Genomic DNA, 22,051 nt, shown 5'->3' on the forward strand with positions numbered 1-22,051 from the left:
CAGCTTGGTGTCCGAGTGTTCATTTCCCGTCCAAGGCAAATGAGTTGTCCTAGGTACTTAACAAAATGTGGGTCATCTTTTATTTTTATTTTTGCCAAAGTTTTTATTTTTCTCCACAAACTCAATACATCAGTATGCACATACCTTAAGATAATTAAGATATACATATACATACATTTTAAGTCAGTCAGTCATAAACCAATATCCTATTTTGCACCAATTTTCCATTCCTTTTATTCAGTCTGTCTTCTGCACTCCCCACCTCTACCTGTGGGTCATCTTTTAGCTCATTTCCACCCAGCTTGTATTTGATGTTCTGATTTTTATTGCCAATGTGCAGGACTGAGCATTTGTTAGCAAAAATTTGGAGTTGCCAATTGTTTGACCATTCAGATACATAATCTAGGTCATTTTATAGCGTAACAGAATTGTCTGTGGTGTTAAATAGTTTTACATCATTGGCAAAGGGGACCCAGCTGCTTATAATATGATCACAAAGGTTGATTATATAAATCAGAAATAGTGTTGTCCTAGAACACTGCCTTAGGGAAAACACTGTTAACTGGTGCAGGGTTTGATATAGTGTTTCCAATTTTAAATACTTGTTGCCTTTTTGATAGAAATGAAACTATGTGCAAACTTGTGCAAAAATCCAGAAATGCTGCAAGAACATAGTTTTAACAGACGTTTATCATGTACCACTGAATCAAAGGCTTTGCAGAAGTCTATGAAGATTGCCATCTATTGCTTTACTCTGGTCAAGTTGAGAGATCCAAATGGTTTTGCAGTGTATGAGTTGCAGATTACATGACAAAGTTTTCCTAAAACCAAATTGCTTATTAGAGAGTAGGTTGTTTGTTACTAAGTGGAGGGCGATAGATTGGTTAATGATGGATTCCATGACCTTACAGGTGACACAGCAAAGGGAGATTGGTTTATAATTCTCAACAAGACCAGGGTCACCTTTTTTGAAGATAGGTATGACTATTGCTAATGACCATAGGTCAGGTAAGGAGCTCAAGCTAAAAGATACTTCATAGATGGTGCTTAGACGTTCAGCTATCATGGAGGAGAGATTTTTTAGAAAGTAGGCACATATTCCATCAGGACCAAGAGATAGAGATGGTTTTAGATTGTGTAGGGCCCTTTTGACAGTATTTTCAGTAAAATCAATGTGGATTAGATCATTGCAATTGGTTGTGGTATGACTAGGACAGGGGTGGATTCTGGTTTTCTTTGCTGTCAGTTCGCTCAGCGATGTACCAATGCTTAAAACACAGTTTCTGTGTATGTGCAGAAGCAAAAAAAAAGATGGCGGTCCCTATGGCGCCATCAAGAGAACCAGTTTGGGAGTATGACAGGCCTGGGTCACTGCCAGATCTAGCAACTCAGGCCACCAAGTTACTATCGGTTCTATAGAATTGGTCCGAACTAGGAGGAACCCTTATGCTTCTGGGGCTTTTTTTCTATCAGTCTTGACTCCTGGTCTTGACTCCTTCCTGGACAGATTCCTGAAGTACACTTGGCAAGATTATGGAAGTGGTTTGCCATTGCCTAGGGCTGAGAGAGTGTGACTGGCCCAAGGTCACCCAACTGGTTTTGGGTTAAAAATAATTTATTTCCTGTTCTGATTTTTTTTTTAAAAAAACTGATGTTGTTGTTAACATTCATTGTTATCATACTAATCTTTCACATTATTTGTAAAGCACTTTGGGGCAGTATATAGGTTTGGGTGCTATTGCTAAATGTTATTGCTATTTACGTAATCCATACTAGTAATAACATATTTTTTTCTTTCTGCACATTTTAAATATTGGGTAAGTAACTTTCAGAATATTTTATATAGTAGTTCATTTAACATAATCCAGTGAGTTATAAGCCATGTTTCTGAGTTAGATTGCCCCCAATTCCATGAAGGATAGAAGAATTCACACCTTCTACTTAAGATCCAGTTGTTAATATCCTTTCACATGTCTGGTGATAGGGTCTCCCAAAGCTATACTGAAGATAAGAAAACAAAGGCACCTTAAAAATATTAATTAGCCATAAAGGATTTCAGTAGTTAAACATGCTATCTATAAACAACATTGTTAATTTTTAATAATAAGTTCCATTGCAACTCCTTGTTATGATTCACAAGGGTGGATTACATTTTGGGAGGAAACTCTGGTTCCTTAATTAAATCCACTGTGAGTTTACTACAAACAAGGACCCTACTGAAATGAATAAAGATTTCTCTATATCAGAAAGTGCACTCAAAATAGTGAAAAGTAAATTCAGGATTTGGTATGTGGGAGTCAGGTTGGATCTTTAATTAACCTATTTTGACTCATGTTCTAAATGATTGGGTCTATGCTATCTTTAATAGTATTTTTCCAGCCTGTTTTTCTTGTAGATGAAAGAAGGATAGGGATTAAAATGGAAACAACTGAAAAACAAAATAATTTGTAAAATAAAGTTGCAGATCCCAAGGAAAAATGGATTATCTTGACCTTTTTCATTCAGGGTTCAAGCCCGGGCATCAGATGGAACATTAGTTGTTCAGGTAGATGCCTACTTATTGGAATCTTAGTAGGGGTGTTGTGTATTTTATCCAGTATTTCTTTGCTTCTGTACATGACCACCATATATGGTAAAAAGTGTCTTGTCTTTGGCCACATTTCCAATAATTTAGTTCCAGGTTTGGATAAATTTTTGCCAATCTTGCTGGTGCCATATACCATCTATACAACATTTTATATTGATTCTCTTTATATTTTACTGATTTAGTTATTTTATAATTTCTATTCCATATTTCCCCCCAGTCTTCTAATTCTATGTTATGAAAGAAGCGAAAGTTTAAACACAAGCCTAAAATGGAGGCTGGGATTATCATTTTGAGAAGGAACCCGAAAGAAAGCAGTTATTTAAGAAGACTGGAAATAATATTAAATTTGGAGTATTGAAAGAAGAACAAAGAAGAGTGTAAAATAAGGTTTAATTTTATTAAAATCTGTATTAAACCTTTGTATATTAGGACTAAAGAAACTGTAATGAAACAAAATAAAATTATGTAATGAAATGATTACAGAATATTTCCAAATACAGGATCAATGGCAAAAACACTGGATTTTGCTAGAATTGAAATAACATACATATTGTATTTCCCCCCCGAAGTGCCTTAATTAATGTGGGAAGTACAGCCCGAAAGGACAGTGCCAGAAACCTCACAGCACCAGAAAACTTCAGGAAACAGTGCCAAGAATCTCAAGCCAGCCCTTTCCCCTTTAAGAAAAAGAAGAAACACAAGCTGAAAGAAAAAGCAATAGAAACACTTAAGTAGAGCCATTAAGATAAGGAGAATCAGACTAAAATTAACTCACCAAGGCAAAACAAGAACTTCCTTTCTCCTGTCCCCTGACAAGATTAACCTCCAGGATAGGAAAGACAAGATTATCCCATTAATGCAGGAAGACAGGATCCAGGACAAATAAACCTATCAAGCTGTAGGAGCTTCAAATTAAGCATAAAAGGCTCATTCATAACACACACACACCGCCCCAATCTGCTTGCAGGCCAGAAACACTCCAGCAGGGTCACTACTTTTTTTGCCTTTCTGAACTAAAGGTTCCCTTTTCTGGCGGTTGCTTCCTTGTATATTTCTTCTCAGCATCAATGACTGCTTCCCAGCTGAGAACAAAACAGGGAAATTTCTTCCAACACTAGCATCTTATTCCAAATTTATGTTTTAACATAGATTAGCTGATAACCTGGCCTTGGCAGGGTATTTATAGCCATTGAAGCATTTGTCTGACAGAGAGCCATTGGGAGGGGCTTTTTTCCCCCCTACTCCCATACAATTAGAAAATTGTATCTCTTTGAGGCGAGGAGAGGCCAGGCACCCTAACCCAAACCCTTGACGTGAGTGATGTCAAGTTGGCCACCTTTAAGCCAGTTACATGACCTTTAAGACACCCCCCAGTTCTGTGATCTTCAAGTCACTCCTACCTGGTCACATGCCCAGCAAGCAACACCCACAAAATAAGCCACACTCACAGTATGGTAGTAAAAAAATTTGCAGCCCTTCACTGCCTCCACAGTATTTGTTTCCAGAGTGTAAGTCATCTGTATAACAAGTTTGGTTGAAATTGCTTGAGCTGTTCTAGAATTATGCTGGAGCAGTAGAGGGTTGCTACCGGTACAGTAAAGGATGCCGCACTAGTACATCTTTCAGAGGATAATTAGAACTGCAGAAAAAACAATTTCTACCAACCTGCCTTCCATTGAGGACCTGTACATTGCACGAGTCAAAAAGAGGGCTGTGAAAATATTTACAGACCCTTCTCATCCTGGACACAAAATTTTATCTCCTACCCTCAGAATAACTAGACACAAGAATAGTTTTTTTTAATGTCCTCATTTTGCTAAACAAATAATTCCCTCAATACTGTCAAACTATTTCCTAAGTATGCGCTATTATTAATCATCCCATCATCCCATCTCCTCCCGCTAATGACTGTATGACTAATTTTGTTGCTTGTATCCTTACAATTTATATTGACTGGTTCCTAATATGATTCGATTGTTTATTTGTACCCAGATTCTCATTAAGTGTTGTACCTTATGATTCTTGACAAATGTATCTTTTCTTTTATGTACGCTGAGATAATATGCACTAGGACAAATTCTTTGTGTGTCCAATCACACTTGGCCAATAAAATTCTATCCTATCCTATCCAATTCAATTCTAACCACAGGTTAAGTTTAGTCCCCAGATGCTCATTAAGATTATTAAAACTTTGAAAACATATCCCTGAAGAGGCAAGATGTTTAGAGCAAGATGCCCCTAGGAAAGTCAGCCAAGTCTCTCTTTAGACCTATTTTACCATCAACTGCTCAACTTGCCTCTAAGGATTATTAATCCCCATCGAATGGGACAGAAGGTGATAACAAAATACTGATATGTACTTCACTAATATGCTCCTTTGGGTTCAGAATTGCTGAACATAGCTGAGTGAAATTAATATGGTTTCAACTGTAGCACATAACCCCCAATAGATTCAAGTTATTCCTTTCTTTTAATGATTATTATTTGAAGTAAGTAAAAACAAAGCCACAATTGGTGCTTTCTACTTCTGAGAATAACTGGAAATTGCAGAGGGATCTGTTTATTCTACATATTTACTATAGGTTCAAGTCAGCCTGAGGTTGATGATGTGAATGTTTGCACTATGTAGAGATCCTAAAGAAACTACTAGTAAAACCTTAGACTAACATTTGATCCCTGAGTTATCAGTAATGTACATGCACGAAGGAAACGTGAAGTCCTAGCAGATATCTAGTAGTTAGTCAGGAGATGTGTGTAATGGTTCAATCATAAAAACCAGATACATTAAAGTGTATAAAATAGTATTTACATTAGCAAATATTGTAGTAAGTTAAACAGTCCAGTCATACACAGTCAAATCAGTCAATAACTCTCAATAAATTAACAATACTAAAAGCCTTACTTGTACAACTTACAAATACATAAATCAGCATCGAACACATAGTTCTTACTATAGCAATCAGCAATACTAAACAGAGAAATAACAGAGAGAGAGAGAGAGAATCACGCTTCTGGTTCCCTCTTATGGAAATATTTAACACTAACTCTTAAAATTATAGTGCCTCAATACATACAAGCATTCATTGTTACCTTGTTTATATATTGCCAAACCCAACCAGTTATGTGCATAGTACTAACAATTATCAGGTCAAGTGCATTCCAGTAATTCTTTCTGGAACAAGAAAAGTCATAATTACATAGAATTGCATAGAATTATAGGGCTGGAAGTCAGAGACTTTTTAGAAGAATCTCCTACCCAAGGCAAGAATCCTTATACAATCCTGGACAAATTGTTATCGAATTTTCTCTTGAAAATCTACGGTGATGGAGCACTTACAACTGCAGGAGACAAGGTTTTTCACTGAGTAATTGTTCTCACTGTCAGGAAATTTCTTCTTAGTTCTGGTTTGGATCTCTTTAATGGGCTTCTACTCATTACAAGTTTTGCCCTCAGATGCTTATGGAGAATAAATTACCCTTCTTCTCTCTGTGACAGACCCTGAAGTAACTAGAGTCATATAGAAACATAGAAGACTGACGACAGAAAAAGACCTCATGGTCCATCTAGTCTGCCCTTATACTATTTCCTGTATTTTATCTTACAATGGATATATGTTTATCCCAGGCATGTTTAAATTCAGTTACTGTGGATTTACCAACCACATCTGCTGGAAGTTTGTTCCAAGGATCTACTACTCTTTCAGTAAAATAATATTTTCTCATGTTGCTTTTGATCTTTCCCCCAACTAACTTCAGATTGTGTCCCCTTGTTCTTGTGTTCACTTTCCTATTAAAAACACTTCCCTCCTGAACCTTATTTAACCCTTTAACATATTTAAATGTTTCGATCATGTCACCTTTAAGTCTTCCCTTTGTTAGGCTAGCTAGCTCCCTTAGCTATTCATCATACAGTTTAACCTCCGGTCTCCTTATCATGTTTGTTGCTCTTCCCTGTACTGTCTAGGGTCTCAGCATCCTTTTTGTATCATGTGGACCAGGACTGGGTGCAATATTCCAAGCAGTGATGGCCTGCCAAAAGTTTTACTGCCATACAGTTGGTGTGGCTTATTTTGTGGGTGTGGCTTGCTGGCCATGGGACCAGGTGGGAGTGGCTTGACAATCATGTGACCAGAGGTGGCTTAAAGGTCATGTGACTGGATGGGAATTGTTTACCGACCAAGATAAGTTTTCAAATAGGTGCTTGGACACTTTTTCAGTTGATTAAGTCACATTATTTGAATAGCCACAAAAGGGACACATGATTAGACAGTATTATTTTTTGAGAAGTACAGTAACATTTTAAGGTTTTTTTTTACTGAACCTACAAGGTTCAGTATGATAACAGAGTAGGCAAGTAGCTCAATTTTCTTTAATTGCTGTAAAAGTTCAGTTCTAGATAATGATTAAAATGATTAAAGCGTTTATGGGTTAAAACAGACTATTTAATTATTTCCTATTTTAAAAGTAATTAAGAATCATACTAAGGTACTAGAGAAGGAAGGACAATTAAAAAAACTATTAAGTCTTCAATAAATAGTGCATAAACTTACTAACCCCACTGTGTCCTCCCTCTGACGTCCCATTACTGACTCCAAGTGTGGCCTCTCTAGTGTGGTACATATGGCACAATAACTTTGTGTGATCTTGAGGTTATCCCTCTGTTGATGCAGCATAGGACTGCATTGACTTTTTTTTGGCAATTGCAGCACTTTGGTATGTTATTGTTGGTTGATTCATCTTAATAAAAGTGAACAAATGGACCAGTGACTAAAGGGATCTTTGATGTGTTGAACTTCCTCTTCAAACTTGTAGCTCTTTGTAAGTATAAACCAATATGGATAAGGAGGGTAGAATAAGATTATTTTTAGATTTTGTCATAAGGGCGGGGTGGGGCTGGGCTTAATCACCACTATATATGGGCCGGATAGATTGCGTCGGCGGGCCATATCTGTCCCGCGGTCTGTAGTTTGAGGATGCCTGGTCTACAGCATCACATTAATGGGCAATGTAATCATCATAATGCTCATTTGGCTGAACTCTCAATTCTACACCCCCATGTACTTCTTCTTAAGTAACATCTCCTTCATAGACATCTGGTGCAAAGTAATACCATTTCTGGTTTAATTTGTTAGTTGTGGTGCTCCTATCTACTTTTTCTTTGGCCTGGCCATTAGCAATAGCATTTAGATTTATATACCACTTCACAGTGCTTTACAACCCTCTCTAAGGGGTTTAAAGAGAGTAAGCCTATTGCCCCCAACAATCTGGTCCTCATTTTACTGACCTTGGAAGGATGGAAGACTGAGTCAACCTTGAACTTACTGAGATTTGATCTGCCAAACTGCTGGCAGCAGTGATCAGCAGACGTAGCTTACACTCCAACCACTGTACCACTAAGGCTTAGTGAATGTGTCCTCCTTGCTGTCATGTGCTATGATCACTTTGTGGCCATATGTTACCCTCTGCGCTGCACCCTCATTATGAATTAGAAAGTCTGGTTCATAAGTTGGTTTTATGTCTGCCTCAAGTTGCTTTTAGCAGCCTGGCTCTTTGGCTTCCTCCCTGCAATGGTGCATGTAGTCAATACCCTCCAAATGCTTTATGGTGGTCCAAATGTCATTAACTACCTTCACTGAGCCGGGGTGGCGCCGCAGGTAGAGTGCTATACTGCAGGCCACTGAAGCTGACAGTAGATCTGTAGGTCAGCGGTTCAAATCTCATCACCGGCTCAAGGTTGACTCAACCTTCCATCCTTCCGCGGTGGGTAAAATGAGGACCCGGATTGTGGGGGCAATATGCTGGCTCTATTAAGAAGTGCTATTGCTAACATGTTGTAAGCCGTCCTGAGTCTAAAAATTGAATGAATAAATAAATAAATAAATTGTGACATGGGCCAGCAATGTTCAGCAGCGGCTTAAAAAGCCAACACAATCCTAAGCTGCATGAACAGGGGGATACACTCCAAGACCAGAGAGGTAATAATACCATTCTATAATGCCCTGGTCAGACTGCACCTGAAGTATTGCATCCAGTTCTGGTCACCATACTTCAAAAGAGATATAGAGACTCTGGAAAGGGTGCAGAAAAGAGCAACTAAAATGATAAAGGGACTAGAGACCAGGCCATATGAGGAAAGGTTGCTGGAAGTGGGCATGGATAGGTTAGTAAAAAGAAGGGATAGGGGGGACAAGATAGCTGTATACAGGTACTTAATGGGTTGCCACGGAGGGGAGGGGGGTCACACTCTTTTCCAGGGCACCAGAGGGCCGGACGGGGAATGACGGTTGGAACGGCCTGCCAGCGGAGGTTGTCAACTCCCCAACTTTGGACATTTTTAAGAGGAGATTGGACTGCCATTTGGCTGGGGTGCTGTAGGATTTCCTGCTTAAGCAGGGGGTTGGACTCAATGACCTGTAAGGTCCCTTTCAACTCTAATAACAAACAAACAAACAAATTAATTAATTAATTAAAGACCAAACATTGAGGAAGAGGGTGATGCGCCCAAAAGAAGCACTACTGAAGGGGAAGACATCCTCGATAATCTACTGTATTAACTGCAGCAATTATGCAGTCCATTACCTAGGAGAACAACTAAATTACTGAGAACTAGGGTGCATGAACACAGAAGTGGAGACCCTTTGAAAGCTGTATGCAATGAAATTTCATTTTATTATACAGTATGACAATTAGTGTACATTCAAAATGAAGTAAAGTTATTCTAAGTCTAAGTTTATTGAGATTGTTGGGCTACACAAAATTCTGCAAGACATTGTACTGTGCCTGTGCCAGGATTCTTTTTCTGAACTGCTTCTAAATATTATTTTGTTTCCCAGGATTGAAAGAATGTTTACCACTCTTTGCCTAGGAAATGGTTCTTGCATATTTCTGTCATGGCTCTCACTTACAACCCTATCATGGTTACAATCTTTACGAGTTTATGAGTTTTTGGAGAGGGGCGGCATACAAATCTAATCAATTAAATTAAAATTACATTACATTAAATCTGAGTCCCGTTTGGGCTTGATAGTTTCTTGGTCTGAATCCAAACCATGGTGGAAATTACTGCTATTATTGTAGTCTATTAAAATCACTATTGAAATTGCTATGAGTTCAAGGGGTTGCTATGACACGGGAATTGTAAGCGTCTCCTCTGTATAATAAGGCAAAATAAAAGTTTGAATGATTTTGAGAAATAAACACAAAACAATCTAGAAACTTTTCGCCCAGGGAAATATTTATTTATTCATTGCAATGTTATACGACACTTCCCCTTAGGCTGGAATACATAAAAATAATTTCATGTTATCAACATAACAAAATTATCAACATGTCCAAAATTACTTGGTTAATTCAATGAACATGATATTAATTTTAATGTTTTTAGTATATACACTATGAAATCCTAATAATTCTTATCAATCAGTACTTTAAAAAACACGGATTTAATGAATGACAGACCAGAAATGAAAATAGAGCATGCCCAGTCAATGTTCCCTCTAATTTTTTTTCGGGGTGGGCGGAAAAGTATAGTGTCTGAGCGGCAGTCCCCTTGGGACTGGGTGGCATAGAAGTATAAAAAAATAAACAAACAAATAAATAAAAATAATAAATCCCTTCATTTTTATTAAAAAAAACTAATAATAAAACAAAACTCTATTACTATTAAAACTAAAAAAACCAAGCAAATCAATTTAATAAAAACAGGTGAGGGCTGGCTTTTTTCCCCTCTGTTATTATTTAAGTGCTTTTACCATATGCTTTAAATCAAGAGTCACTTCTCTCTCTGTTTCTCTCTCTTTCCTGTCATTCTCTGCCTCAATCATTTTTTCATTTCTCTTTTTTCCTCCCCTTTATTCTATCATTTCTCTCTCTCTCTCTCTCTTCCTTCCACTCCTCTCTCTCTCTTGCTTTCTTCCTCTCTCTCTCACTCTCTTCCTTCCTCTCTCCTCTCTCTCATTCTTTCTTTCTTGCTCTCTCTCACTCTCTCTCTTCCTTCCTATCTTCTCTCTCTCTCTTTCTCTCTCTCTCTCTCCCTTTCTTTCCTTCTCTCTTCCTTCCACTTTTTTCTCTTTCTCTCTCTTTTCCTTCCTTCCCCTCTTCCCCTCCCTCTCTTTCTCCCTGTCTCCCTTTATAGTTATCTCTTCCTTCCTTCCTCTCTTCCTCCCTTTCTCTCTCCCTCTCATTCACTTTTCTCTCCCTTCCTTCCCTCCCTCCCTCCTTTTTTCCTCTCCACTTCTCTTTCCCTCCCTTTCTTTCCCTTCTCTCTCTGCATGTCTCCGGTGGGCAGCCGGCTTTGCTGACCGGCACCAGGCTCAAGCCAGCTGCCCGGAAAAGCCCTGTGCCGGCCAGGAAAGCTGGATTTCCAAGAAAGCAGCACGCTTTTCAAATGCGCTGCTTTCCTGCAGCTCTTTCCTGGGCAGGGGGGGAGGAGGCCACTCCCCCCCAGGAAAGAGGTGCAGGAAAGCAGCGTGTCTGAAAGGCGCGCTGCTTTCCCGGAAAGCCGGCTTTCCTGGCCGGCACAGGGCTTTCCCGCCACTCCCCCCAAAAAACACAATGGAGGTCCAGGATGACAGGCAGGGCGAAGCTGGGTGGAGCAATGGGAGGCTCAAGCTGGTGGCGGCAGACATCTGTTGTGTTTTCGGCTGGGGGGCAGGAGGACCTTCCTGACTCGCTCACTCAGCGCTTCGCCCAGGATGACAGGCAGGGTGAAGCTGCGTGGAGCAACGCGAGGCTCAAGCAGGCAGCCTCCGTGCTTTTCTTTCGGCGGAGGAGGAGGAGGAGAGGGGGCGGATCGGGCGGGCGGGAGGCAGAGCCGAGAGGCCAGGGGCACAAAGGGGCCGGATGCACGGTGGGGAGGCAGGGGTGGCCGCGGCTCCCTTTCCTTCTACTGCCGGCGCCCCCCCCCCCCGTGGGCTGGCAGGGGGATGGGGAGTGCACACCCGTGGAAAAGGGTGCACGGGTGGGTATTTTGGGGCGCACGCGTGCGCACGCGCGCAGCTTACAGTGAACACTGTGTCCAGTCACAATTCCTCTGATAACAATTGGACCAAATCTTCTTTTCAGCACAGAGAGCTTAAATGGATATTTCAGTAAAAAAAAAAACAATTTCTATTACAGTACGAAACTTTTTAAAAGTCAACATTGCTATTACGATCAATATTACGGATGAGGAAGCAAGCAACTTTCAGTTACGTCCAGCCTCACCCACCTGGACTGCAAAAATGAAAAGGCCCGTTGCAAAATCTTTACATTAAAATTTTTGTCCATGCCTTGAATGTAGCAAGTTCTTAAATATCCACTGCTGTACTACCATTACATTGTTAAGGGGACATAAGTCTCCAGGTTATCAGTACAAAGCATCAACCATGTTGAGTCAAACTCGTTTCCAGTCAGACCACATTTGCGGTGATCATTTCATTCTGACCTCCAATAAATGTTTAAGTCTCATGACAGACGTTGCATCTCTGCAACACTTTCACCAAGGCCCCTTTCACTTCCTTGTTCCTGAGACTGTAAATCAAGGGGTTGAACATGGGTGTGACAATGCTATAGAACAAGGAGATTATTTTATCCTGGTCTGGTGAATGGATTGAGCCAGGTCTCATGTACATGAACATAGCACTTCCATAAAACAATGCCACCACAGTCATGTGGGAGGCACATGTAGAGAAAGCTTTACGCCGGCCTTGTGTGGAATGAATCTTCAGGATGGTTATTAGAATGTGGACATATGTGATCAGTATGAAGGAGAAGGGACACAAAAGGATGAGGACAGCAATGACAAATACGACGATTTCATTGAGATGGGTGTCAGCACACACAAGTTTTAGCAGAACCAGGACGTCACAGTAAAAGTGGTTAATGACATTTGAACCACAATAAGGCATTTGGAGAGTATTGACTACATGCACCATTGCAAGGAGGAAGCCAAAGAGCCAGGCTGCTAAAACCAACTTGATGCAGACTTTCTGGTTCATAATGTGGGTGTAGCGCAGTGGGTAACATATGGCCACCAAGCGATCATAGGCCATGACTGCAAGAAGGACACACTCAGTAATGGCCAGGCCAAAGAAAAAGTAGATCTGAGCACCACAACCAGCAAATGAAATGGTCTTCTTTGGGATCCACAGGTTGGTTAATAACTGAGGAATGATACTAGTTATGTACCCGATGTCCACAAAGGAGAGGTTACTTAAGAAGAAGTACATGGGGGTGTGGAGTTGGGAATCCAGCCAGATGAGCATTATGATGGTTACATTGCCCATTAATGTGATGCTGTAGATAGTCACAAACACCCCAAAGAGAACCAAGCGTGTCTTTGGTCCACTGGTAAGACCCAAAAGGAAAAATTCTGTCACTGTTTGATTTGCCATCTCGTGGAAGAAACAGTGTCCTCTGTAAAATACAATGTTACCTAGTATTAATCAATGAGAGACCCTATTAGAATTTACTGCATTTGTTCACTTCCATTAAAGCCAAAGAAGTAACATTTATTCAACAACTCTGGTTTGTTCATTCCTGCAAACATTACTAGAATAATTCCTACCCAGCAGTATATTGTTACAAGTTTTTGTCCTTCTGTTTATCTATGTATTAAATTCATAAATTGGATCCTTCATCACAATGAGGACAGAGTATATTGTGCAAGAATGTAATTCAAATTACTAATAAAAGTAAGGCATAAACTGAAGGCAAAAGGCGTAAACTTTTAAAAGGAGACAAAGTGGTACCAAAATAAAATACACATTTTATGGTTATAAAATGTGGTTATACGAATATCAAAATTATTATTAGCCAAAATTAACAAACAGCTTGCAAGGGCCATGTGGATACATTCAGTTGAAAGTATCACAGATAAACTGTGAAGCTCCTTCCAAACAAGTATGATCAGAAAGTGGAGAGACATGGTGAAACTGTGCTCGTTACATCAATAGAAAATAGAATTCAACTATTGTGCCCATCTAAAAGTAATCAGGACTGACTCTACATCATTTCAGTGATGTTGGGCTAATGAAGTGCTTTAATTTCCTGATGAGGAAACAGCCTAAACTAATTTAATAATACATTACAATAACAATATAACCAAAATTGCAATATTTTAATGCAGATATATTATTTTATATATTGTAAATAATATAAATAATAAATAAGAGAGAATACCTTATCAGGTGTGACAAATTTGCAACTGAAGGTAGCAGAAATGTTGGACTCAATCTTGGCATCAGGAGAATGAAATTCCTAGGCAACATCAAAGACAGCATTTCTTATTTTTGTGCTCTCTAAATTGGTAGGAGCTCAATTTGCAGAATTCCTATTCAAAGTTCCCAATATATCAACACTGGAAAGCATCTTGCCTTGTCACTGGAGCCCCATGATCTATCTTTAGGGATAATATGCAAAAACAGTGAGCGATTTAGCCTACATAAATTTGTTTACCTAAAGTTATATCAAACATTTAATTCATAAATACACTCCCCATACTCACTTATTTTTATTTTATTGTATTTGTTTTGTCAAGTATGTATTGGTAGAATACAAAGATGTAACAATGTTTATATACATAATATTGGTACTAATAATAGAGAAACATTAGGACAGGGACTGTAGGCACGCTGGTGCACTTATGCATGCCCCTTACTGACCTCTTAGGAATTGGGTGAGGTCAACAGCGGATAGTCTAAAGGTAAAGTTTGGGAGGGGGTGTTAGGTGATTATACTACAGAGTTAGGTAGTGAGTTCCACGTATTAACTACTCAGTTGCTAAAGTCATATTTCCTACAGTTGGGTTTTGAGTTTCTATCTGTTGTGTGCTCGTGTACTTGTTTACGTTTTGCTTGCTTACTTTAGTGATTTAAAACATTTATTATCACTATCATCGTTTTTATATTGCTGCCATCATTATTACCAGAAAATTCTTTCTTTTTAGAATTACTAACAAATTGTAAATCAAAGCCCTTTGTGCATCAGCTTCATTGGGCCAGCATGAACAAAATACTCCCCAATCTGTTGCAGACCTAAAAATAGTCCCATTGTATAAGCATTACCCCTCCCCTTATCTTTTTTTTCTACATAAAATAAAATACAACTTGAATGTACAAGTGACAACACACTAATCAAACCTAGTGCTATTCTATTGTGTTGAATTACAAGATTCACCATCCTCATTCAGCATGGTCAGGAGACAAATGTCCACTAGATCTGGGAAATATCAGAGAGAGAAGAGAATGTTCATTTAGTACAGTTTTAGTAATGGCTTTTTAGAAAACCCTTATATTGCAAATTTTCAAATGATCAACCCTAGTCAGTATTGGACTACAATAAATTTCTGCAGTTTAAAAAAATTGCTATTCTATTGTGTTGAATTACAAGATTCACCATCCTCATTCAGCATGGTCAGGAGACAAATGTCCACTAGATCTGGGAAATATCAGAGAGAGAAGAGAATGTTCATTTAGTACAGTTTTAGTAATGGCTTTTTAGAAAACCCTTATATTGCAAATTTTCAAATGATCAACCCTAGTCAGTATTGGACTACAATAAATTTCTGCAGTTTAAAAAAATTGCTTCCTCTATAGTTTTCAGTTATGAAAAAAAATCAATAGTCGCTTTTTCTGTACTTACCCAGGTTAGTGATGATTAAAATAAATGGATAAATTGACTCTGTTGTGGGTTATTGTGCTACTGAGACTACCTGTTGCAACTATACATCTTTGATTCAACTATGTGTGGCATTTCTGAAGCCAAAGGAGCCTATTACATATCTGTGTTATCAACTTCTATCTCACCCAATGGGGATTAAGACCAAATAATCTTCATTTGTTGAAAAGTGATGGTAAAATAGGTCTAAAGAGAGTCTTACCTGACTTTCCAAGGGACATTTCCAACCTTGAAAGCCTTGAGACTTCAGGGAGGTGTTTCCAAAGTAAACTTTTGACAACTTTGAATTTTAATGAGCATTTGGGGACTACAGTTAACCTGAAGTTTATATAATAACAGAGTCAAACATGTTGGACATCTGCTCTCTATGATGCAGATTCACCAACAGTCAGCATACAAATCACAAGAATTTGTCTTCCAACTGCCAAAAACTGATTTACATACCAATATGCAAATTAGCTGTCTCTTAACATTCCATTCCCTTTATCCATGCCATATGCTAACAAACTTGCACATCAAAAACTGCTAAATTGCATTAGAGAGATGGCAATGGATAGCTCCTCTATGACACACGGAGAAATTTAGCAAGAACTTTCTGCTGAAGCTCTGAGCTGGAGCATCTTTAAATATGAGAAGCGTATTTTTAAAAGGGTTATTTGGTCACATCCTTTTCAAAAGCCATAAACAGATGGACCCAAATTTGTGGAAGATCAGAAAAATAGTTGAAAATTAATAATTTGGTTAATCATTTTTTAAAAATGTCTTCTTTATGGAAGTGGAACTGCAAATCCTCTTAATAATGTCTACTACTATTGCCTCTATTCTTCCTGATACGTTGATTTATTGAAAAATAAATTATTACATCCACCTTACTTTTGAAAATACTAATTTTGCCAATTTTTATTATTTTTTCATAATTTTTCTTCCAAAGTGATTGGATCAGAATCAGAAATATTCCAAATAATAAGACTTTATTCTTATATTTTAAGAAGAAAAAAAAACATGAGTGGATGAGTAGGCACAGTGTAGCACCTTTTTAGTGATATTTGATGAGAGTAGTTTTATACCATCATGTTGAGATTAGCAACATCCTAGAAAAACCTGTAGCAGACTGACAATGAGTGAGAGTAAACACCAAGGGCATCCCTGACACTCTAACTCCATTTGAGGTCAGTAGGTTGAGCAGTACTGAAGAGTTATTTCCACTAAGAAAAAGATTCCCTAGGATGGATCAGTTGGTCATCTCAGTTCCAAGTAAGGTACCGTAGATCTCTCTAATTCTCTCTCTCTCCCTCTCCCACTGTCTTAATTCTTTTATCTATCTATCTATCTATCTATCTATCTATCTATCTATCTATCTATCTATCTATCTATCTATCTATCTATTTATATTTATACATTACTGTAGGTGGTGAAGAGAATTTAAATAGAAATTGCAATATAATGAATTCCAAACATGCAGTGCTAAACATAACAATTCAAAACAAAAAGGGCATCTAAGACGAAAAAGAAATATAAAATAATTTATTTATTTATTTTATTTATTTATTTTGTCCAATACACAATACATATTGAAGAGAATAGACATGAAGTATTATATATAAAGAGAAGATATAAAAATAGAGAAGATATAGGAAGGAAGAAACCTCAGATAAACAATTCTCTAAGTGGCAAATGCAGACTTCTGTTTCTGCTTCGCCAGGTATCATTCATACATACTTCCAGGACAATGCTAGGTTTTCTCTCCACAGTCATACTAATGATGGTCATACTAATGATGGCATATTTTAGAACTGGACAATTCTAAGAGAAGAGTTATGAGAGGGAATGCCTGCTTTACTTGGAAATGTTTCCCAAAGATGGATATATGTGAAAGCATAATGTACTGAACAGTACATCACAACAGTACATGACACTGCTACTGTACTATTCCAGGGCAGTAACTATATTGAATTCTACTGTATAGTGCAATATTAATGCAATATCGGTTTTCAATTCAATTTGTATAGAATGTGAAGGATGTGTGTTTGTGTTTTATATTTATAATTATAATGTACACTGAAGATGGTATTTAATTTTGTTGTATGAGGTGCAATGACAGTAAAGTAAACTAAAAAAAGAAACTGGGTAAGAGACTTCTGAAAAAAGTCTCTTTTATGATCAATTATAGTTTGAGATGCTATTGATATCCAGTTTTCATTCTATGTCAAAAATATTTACAAAAATGTAATATAATATTAATTGTATTTTATCATTAACACACACACACACACACATAAACAGGAGCCTCAGAATTCTGTTGCACCATTTGTTTAAGCCAATGTTTCACCGGTGAGTAAAAAGAAAAGGATAGGGTCCTATATTTGTCAACACCAGAACACTTACTTACTTACTTACTTACTTACTTACTTACTTACTTACTTACTTACTTACTTACTTACTTACTTACTTACTTACTTACTTACTTACTTATTTATTTGACTTCTATGCCTCCCAATCCCGAAGGACTCAGGGCGATTTACAGCAATGATAAAAATACAATAAAATAGATACAAAAGATAAAAGAAATCAAACATTTCTAAAACTAAAACGTTATAAAACAAAAAAACCCATTAAAAAAAATAAAAGATAAATTAATTTTGTTGAGGAAATGAACATTTTGCCAACTAACCAACCAGTTTACTAGCATTTTTTCACAAGGCCTTGAAGATCTGGCTCTTTGCCCAGGTTTTTGGCTAGGATTGTTGAAACACCTTCAAAATTTTGTGTATGGGTGTGTGCGTGCACATGCGTTCACCCACGCACACTCATTAAAGGGATGGGGTTCAAAAATTTTAGCAACCAAGTTCTCTGCCCAGTTGCTGGGTGGGCATGGCCATGGTGGATGTGGCCTACTCAGTCTCCTGTACAACAGCTGGGGAGGGGAGTTTTCACCCTTGCCAGGCTCTGGAGGATTTCCTAAAGCCTCCAGAAGAGAGAAAACAGTCTCCCTATTTCCAAACTTCTGAAACTCCTGGGAGACCCATTTTATGCCCTCCTAGATCTTCGGTGCTGGATCTGCACTTACTTGGCACGGAGAATGGAGACTCCTGGGAGGGACGGGGTGGAGTGGGCAGGATCAGGCAGTCCTTTCAACTGCCAGTTTGACAAAACAGATGTAAAATTAGCATCCGGTTTGCCTGAACTGGTTCAAACTGGCTGAATCCCACCCCTATTTAAAGTATACATTGTATGTTATAGCATGGTTTCCCCATCTTTTTGCTCCTTTGTTTTTACTGTAATACAGTTTTTAATTACTTTTTCTGAGGCTTTTACTTTGTGAATCACTTAGAATCTCAAGTTGTTGTTTTTTTAATGAAGAAATAAAGTTACAATGTTGACCGTGAAAGATCTCTGCATGCCCAGAGTGTTCTGGAAGACTTTATTACTTCACTAAGGGAACATTTCCTTATGTTCACATGGCTTAAGGTCAGTTTAAAAAAAGGTTAACATGGCAATTATTTGTTTCTTTGTGCTTGGGTGTGCATTATTTGACAAGGGCAGTAAAGATTTCAAACAGAGATACTTATATTGAATACATATTCTAACTTAGTTATTTATTAGAAAGTAAAGTATTGAAAATATGACTCTAATAATTATTTTGAGAGGCAAGAATCTAAAGGGACCAGTACATACTGTATTTGTCAACAGTCTCCTCATCTTTGGATTTACATAATGATATTGCTGGTGGGTACCAGTTCTGTGGGCGTGGCTTGGTGTGGGGGGTCATGTGATAAGTGGCCAACTTGACATCACTCACAGCAAGATAGGGCGGCATCATCCCCCCAAACCATGCCTATGGAACTGACAGAAAACTTTGGCCGAGTCTTCCAGTATTCAATCTGGATGCTTCTCATCTCCTCATGTTTGCTCCATGTGTATGAGTGTGAGAAGGAGAGAAGCAGTACTGAATGTTGGGTCAGGCAGAAGACAAACTTTTCTCCTTCCATTCACAGTGGAACTGCTCCATTTATGGTTCCCCACCCCAGGCCAGTCTCTCCCGAGGGTCGAAGTACCTTAAAAGGACAAGCAGGTTGCCGCAATCCTTTTCCAAACAGACTCCCTTCCCTTCACAAGTTCAGTCAGGTCTTCTCCTCCTTCTTGGGCATATACACTGTTGTGGTTAGCTCTGGCCCAGCTCCTGCCCCAAGGACTGTGGATGTGGGGGAGACATCCACATGCTGCAGGCCTGTTTTGCCCCTGGTGGAATCTGCTGATGAAGGCTCCTCTGACCAAGAAGACGTGAGTGACAGGGAGGAGAGTGGGGCAGACATCTCAGAAGGAGATCAATTATCTAGCTCCTCCTTGGATTCAGAACAAGAGTTAATGATACAGCCACGCATGCGGAGAGCCATGCATAGGCAACAACAACTGAGAGATTATTATCAAAGAAAATGAGGCCACCTGTGGTTGGGTGGGGCTGTGGTAATGAGTGAGGCTGCTATAAATAGCAGCCTGTGGGTTTGGCCATTGTGGAGGATTATCTGATCGTGTTTCGTGACTGCTTTACTGACTTTGACCTTTTGTGTGCTGATTTTTCCCCGCTTTGAAACTAAACCAGGGCAAAGTGTGTTTCACTTTGTGAAAGAAGAAGGACTGTGAATTGCCTCACAGCTGCAAGCTAAGTATCACAGAACTGATAAGGGAGTTGTACAAATTTGGTTGGAGACGAGTGCTCTTTGCTATACCAAAAGAGGGCTTGGTTTAAGTGAATTTTCATTATAAAGAACATTGTTTTGAATTTTCAAACGTGTGTGTGTCTGAAATTGTATCTGTGCATTTTTGGGAGGATTCTACCAGAGAGCTCGACAGAACACACACAGAGTGGAAGGGGTGAGTGGAGAGCAGGAGGGCGGGTGAGCCGGCAGAGGTGGGCGGGGCCAGGGCCTATCAGGGGTAGCTTTTATTGGTTCAGTGAACTACTTCAAATCTCCACTACTGGTACCCACAATCCAGTCCGAACTGGTCGAATTTCATCCCTGGCTGGGTCCCAACCCATGGATTTCTCCATTCTCCCAGGAACATATCCCTTATCGCCTCGTAAGCATTAGACACCACTATTTCGCTAGTAAGTGAAGTGGGAGTTATTTTTCATCCCCACTCATTGTAGCAAGGGAGCACGAGACAAGATCTCCAAGGGAATATTTGTGCTTCACATAAACGAGTTGGAAGAGAATTGGGCTGTGCACAGTTTCTGCTGCTCTTTTTAAAGGAACACTTTGTGGATCATAGCAGGGCTACAAGTGAAGGGATAGTTTCAAGTTGAAAAGTAGTTTTCTGATGATGGTCCTTTCAGGCACATCTAGGAAGAAGTCTTCAGAAAGGGCTGAGATACACATGACATGCAATTTTGGTAGCTGGATGAAGTTCAGAGACAGCAGAGGGAGAAGAATAGGGAGTGTAAAATGGGCAAGTAAGGGGGGAAGACTAAACTGAGAGGAGAAGAACCACAAAGGGAAGATGGGCATAAATTATCAAAAAGTGCTGCTAAGGTAGGTATTAGTTATTTGAAAGAATGCTAGAATGGAGAGTTCGATCATCTCATAGTAATGAACCCTTATAGGGTATCAACATATTACTTACAATACTTACCAGAGACTTATTCAAGTTTTTGTTTCATATTTAAACAATGATGCTGTGCTGATATATCTTTAGACAAAAGGATTGGTTGTTATGTTGGAATTATTAAACGTGCATTCATGACAATTGCCTGCTTCTCATTTATCTGATGACAAAATCTGATGATAAAATCTATATTTTAAATACTGTATGGGTGTGCATACAGTCCCCTTGCATTTGGTTTCACAGAGATTTAACATGGTAGAAGAAGCACAGAAATTTCATTATCCCATTTCTATAACATTAGTCTGAGATTAATAGACCCAGTCATTGTTCTGTCCCTTAACTATTTGGGGACATATATTTTTTCTAGTTCTACCATATTTTTTTTTTTTGCCAGTAGAGTCCACAAATGTTTATAGTGTATTAAACATGGTATAGATTTGCAAAGGGACATTATTATATTGGCAGTTTGCCTTTCAGATCTATTCTTATTAAGTTTGTTTTTTATAGCAACCGTACACTTGTTTCTTTCATATACAGTATATGTGAAATTGAGCTGCACTATCTAAAGCCAATATTGTTGTCTGCTGGAGGAAACAATGCAGTTACTGTATGCATTAAAATTATTTACACTGATCAATTGTCTTAATTTTTATATGAACTGGTGATAATTCATGGTTACTGAATCTATTTTACTGCAAGGGATTTTAATCAATCAGATTTATAACCATTTCCCAAGCATTTATAATTGTATTAAACAATTATCTACCAGAATATTATAACTTTTAGAGTATCATATAAAGTTTAAAATTTGTTACCAGTGTCATATACTGTATTTCACAAACACAGTCACTTTTTGTAATGGTCACCCCCATATGTATCTTTGGGGGGAAGTAGTATGGTACTGCCCAATACTTTGTGGTTGCTGCAGTTGTTGCAAAGGGAAAATTTGCAGGTGTGCATATTCTCCAATAATCTCTACCATGTAGGTGTCCTATATAGTAGGCTTCTTTCCCTTTTCAAATGTGGAAATGAATGCTAAGAAAACGGGTTCCCCCCCATATTATGGGATGCATTGGTGAAATTGTCTCAAGTCAAGATGTTTGTGTAAGGGTTATAAGCACAATTAGTTTTTTTGTTCCTCGTGTATATATACAGGGCTTCATCCAATGAATATACCCAATGAAAGAAAGAAACAAACAAAGC

The 22,051-nt window shown here is 38.5% G+C and overlaps 2 protein-coding genes across 2 annotated transcripts in view; one reads left to right on the forward strand and one right to left on the reverse strand.

Annotated features, from left to right (window-relative positions):
- VAMP1 (vesicle associated membrane protein 1) overlaps window positions 1-2,856 on the forward strand; it is a 73,155-nt gene extending 70,299 nt beyond the window's left edge. The window contains exon 5 of the mRNA XM_070742029.1: window positions 2,805-2,856. Within this exon, the coding sequence (XP_070598130.1) occupies window positions 2,805-2,812 (8 nt within the window). The 3' untranslated portion in view covers window positions 2,813-2,856. The remainder of the gene's footprint in view (window positions 1-2,804) is intronic.
- Window positions 2,857-11,984: 9,128 nt separating this feature from the next.
- Window positions 11,985-12,960, reverse strand: LOC139162051 (olfactory receptor 2A12-like). The gene has a single exon (XM_070742026.1). It carries the CDS (start codon window positions 12,958-12,960, stop codon window positions 12,025-12,027), a length of 936 nt encoding a protein of 311 aa, XP_070598127.1. The 3' UTR covers window positions 11,985-12,024.
- Between the last annotated feature and the right edge of the window lie 9,091 nt (window positions 12,961-22,051).

This window comes from Erythrolamprus reginae, chromosome 2, assembly GCF_031021105.1.
Source record: "Erythrolamprus reginae isolate rEryReg1 chromosome 2, rEryReg1.hap1, whole genome shotgun sequence".
NCBI classification, from domain to species: Eukaryota; Metazoa; Chordata; class Lepidosauria; order Squamata; family Dipsadidae; genus Erythrolamprus; species Erythrolamprus reginae.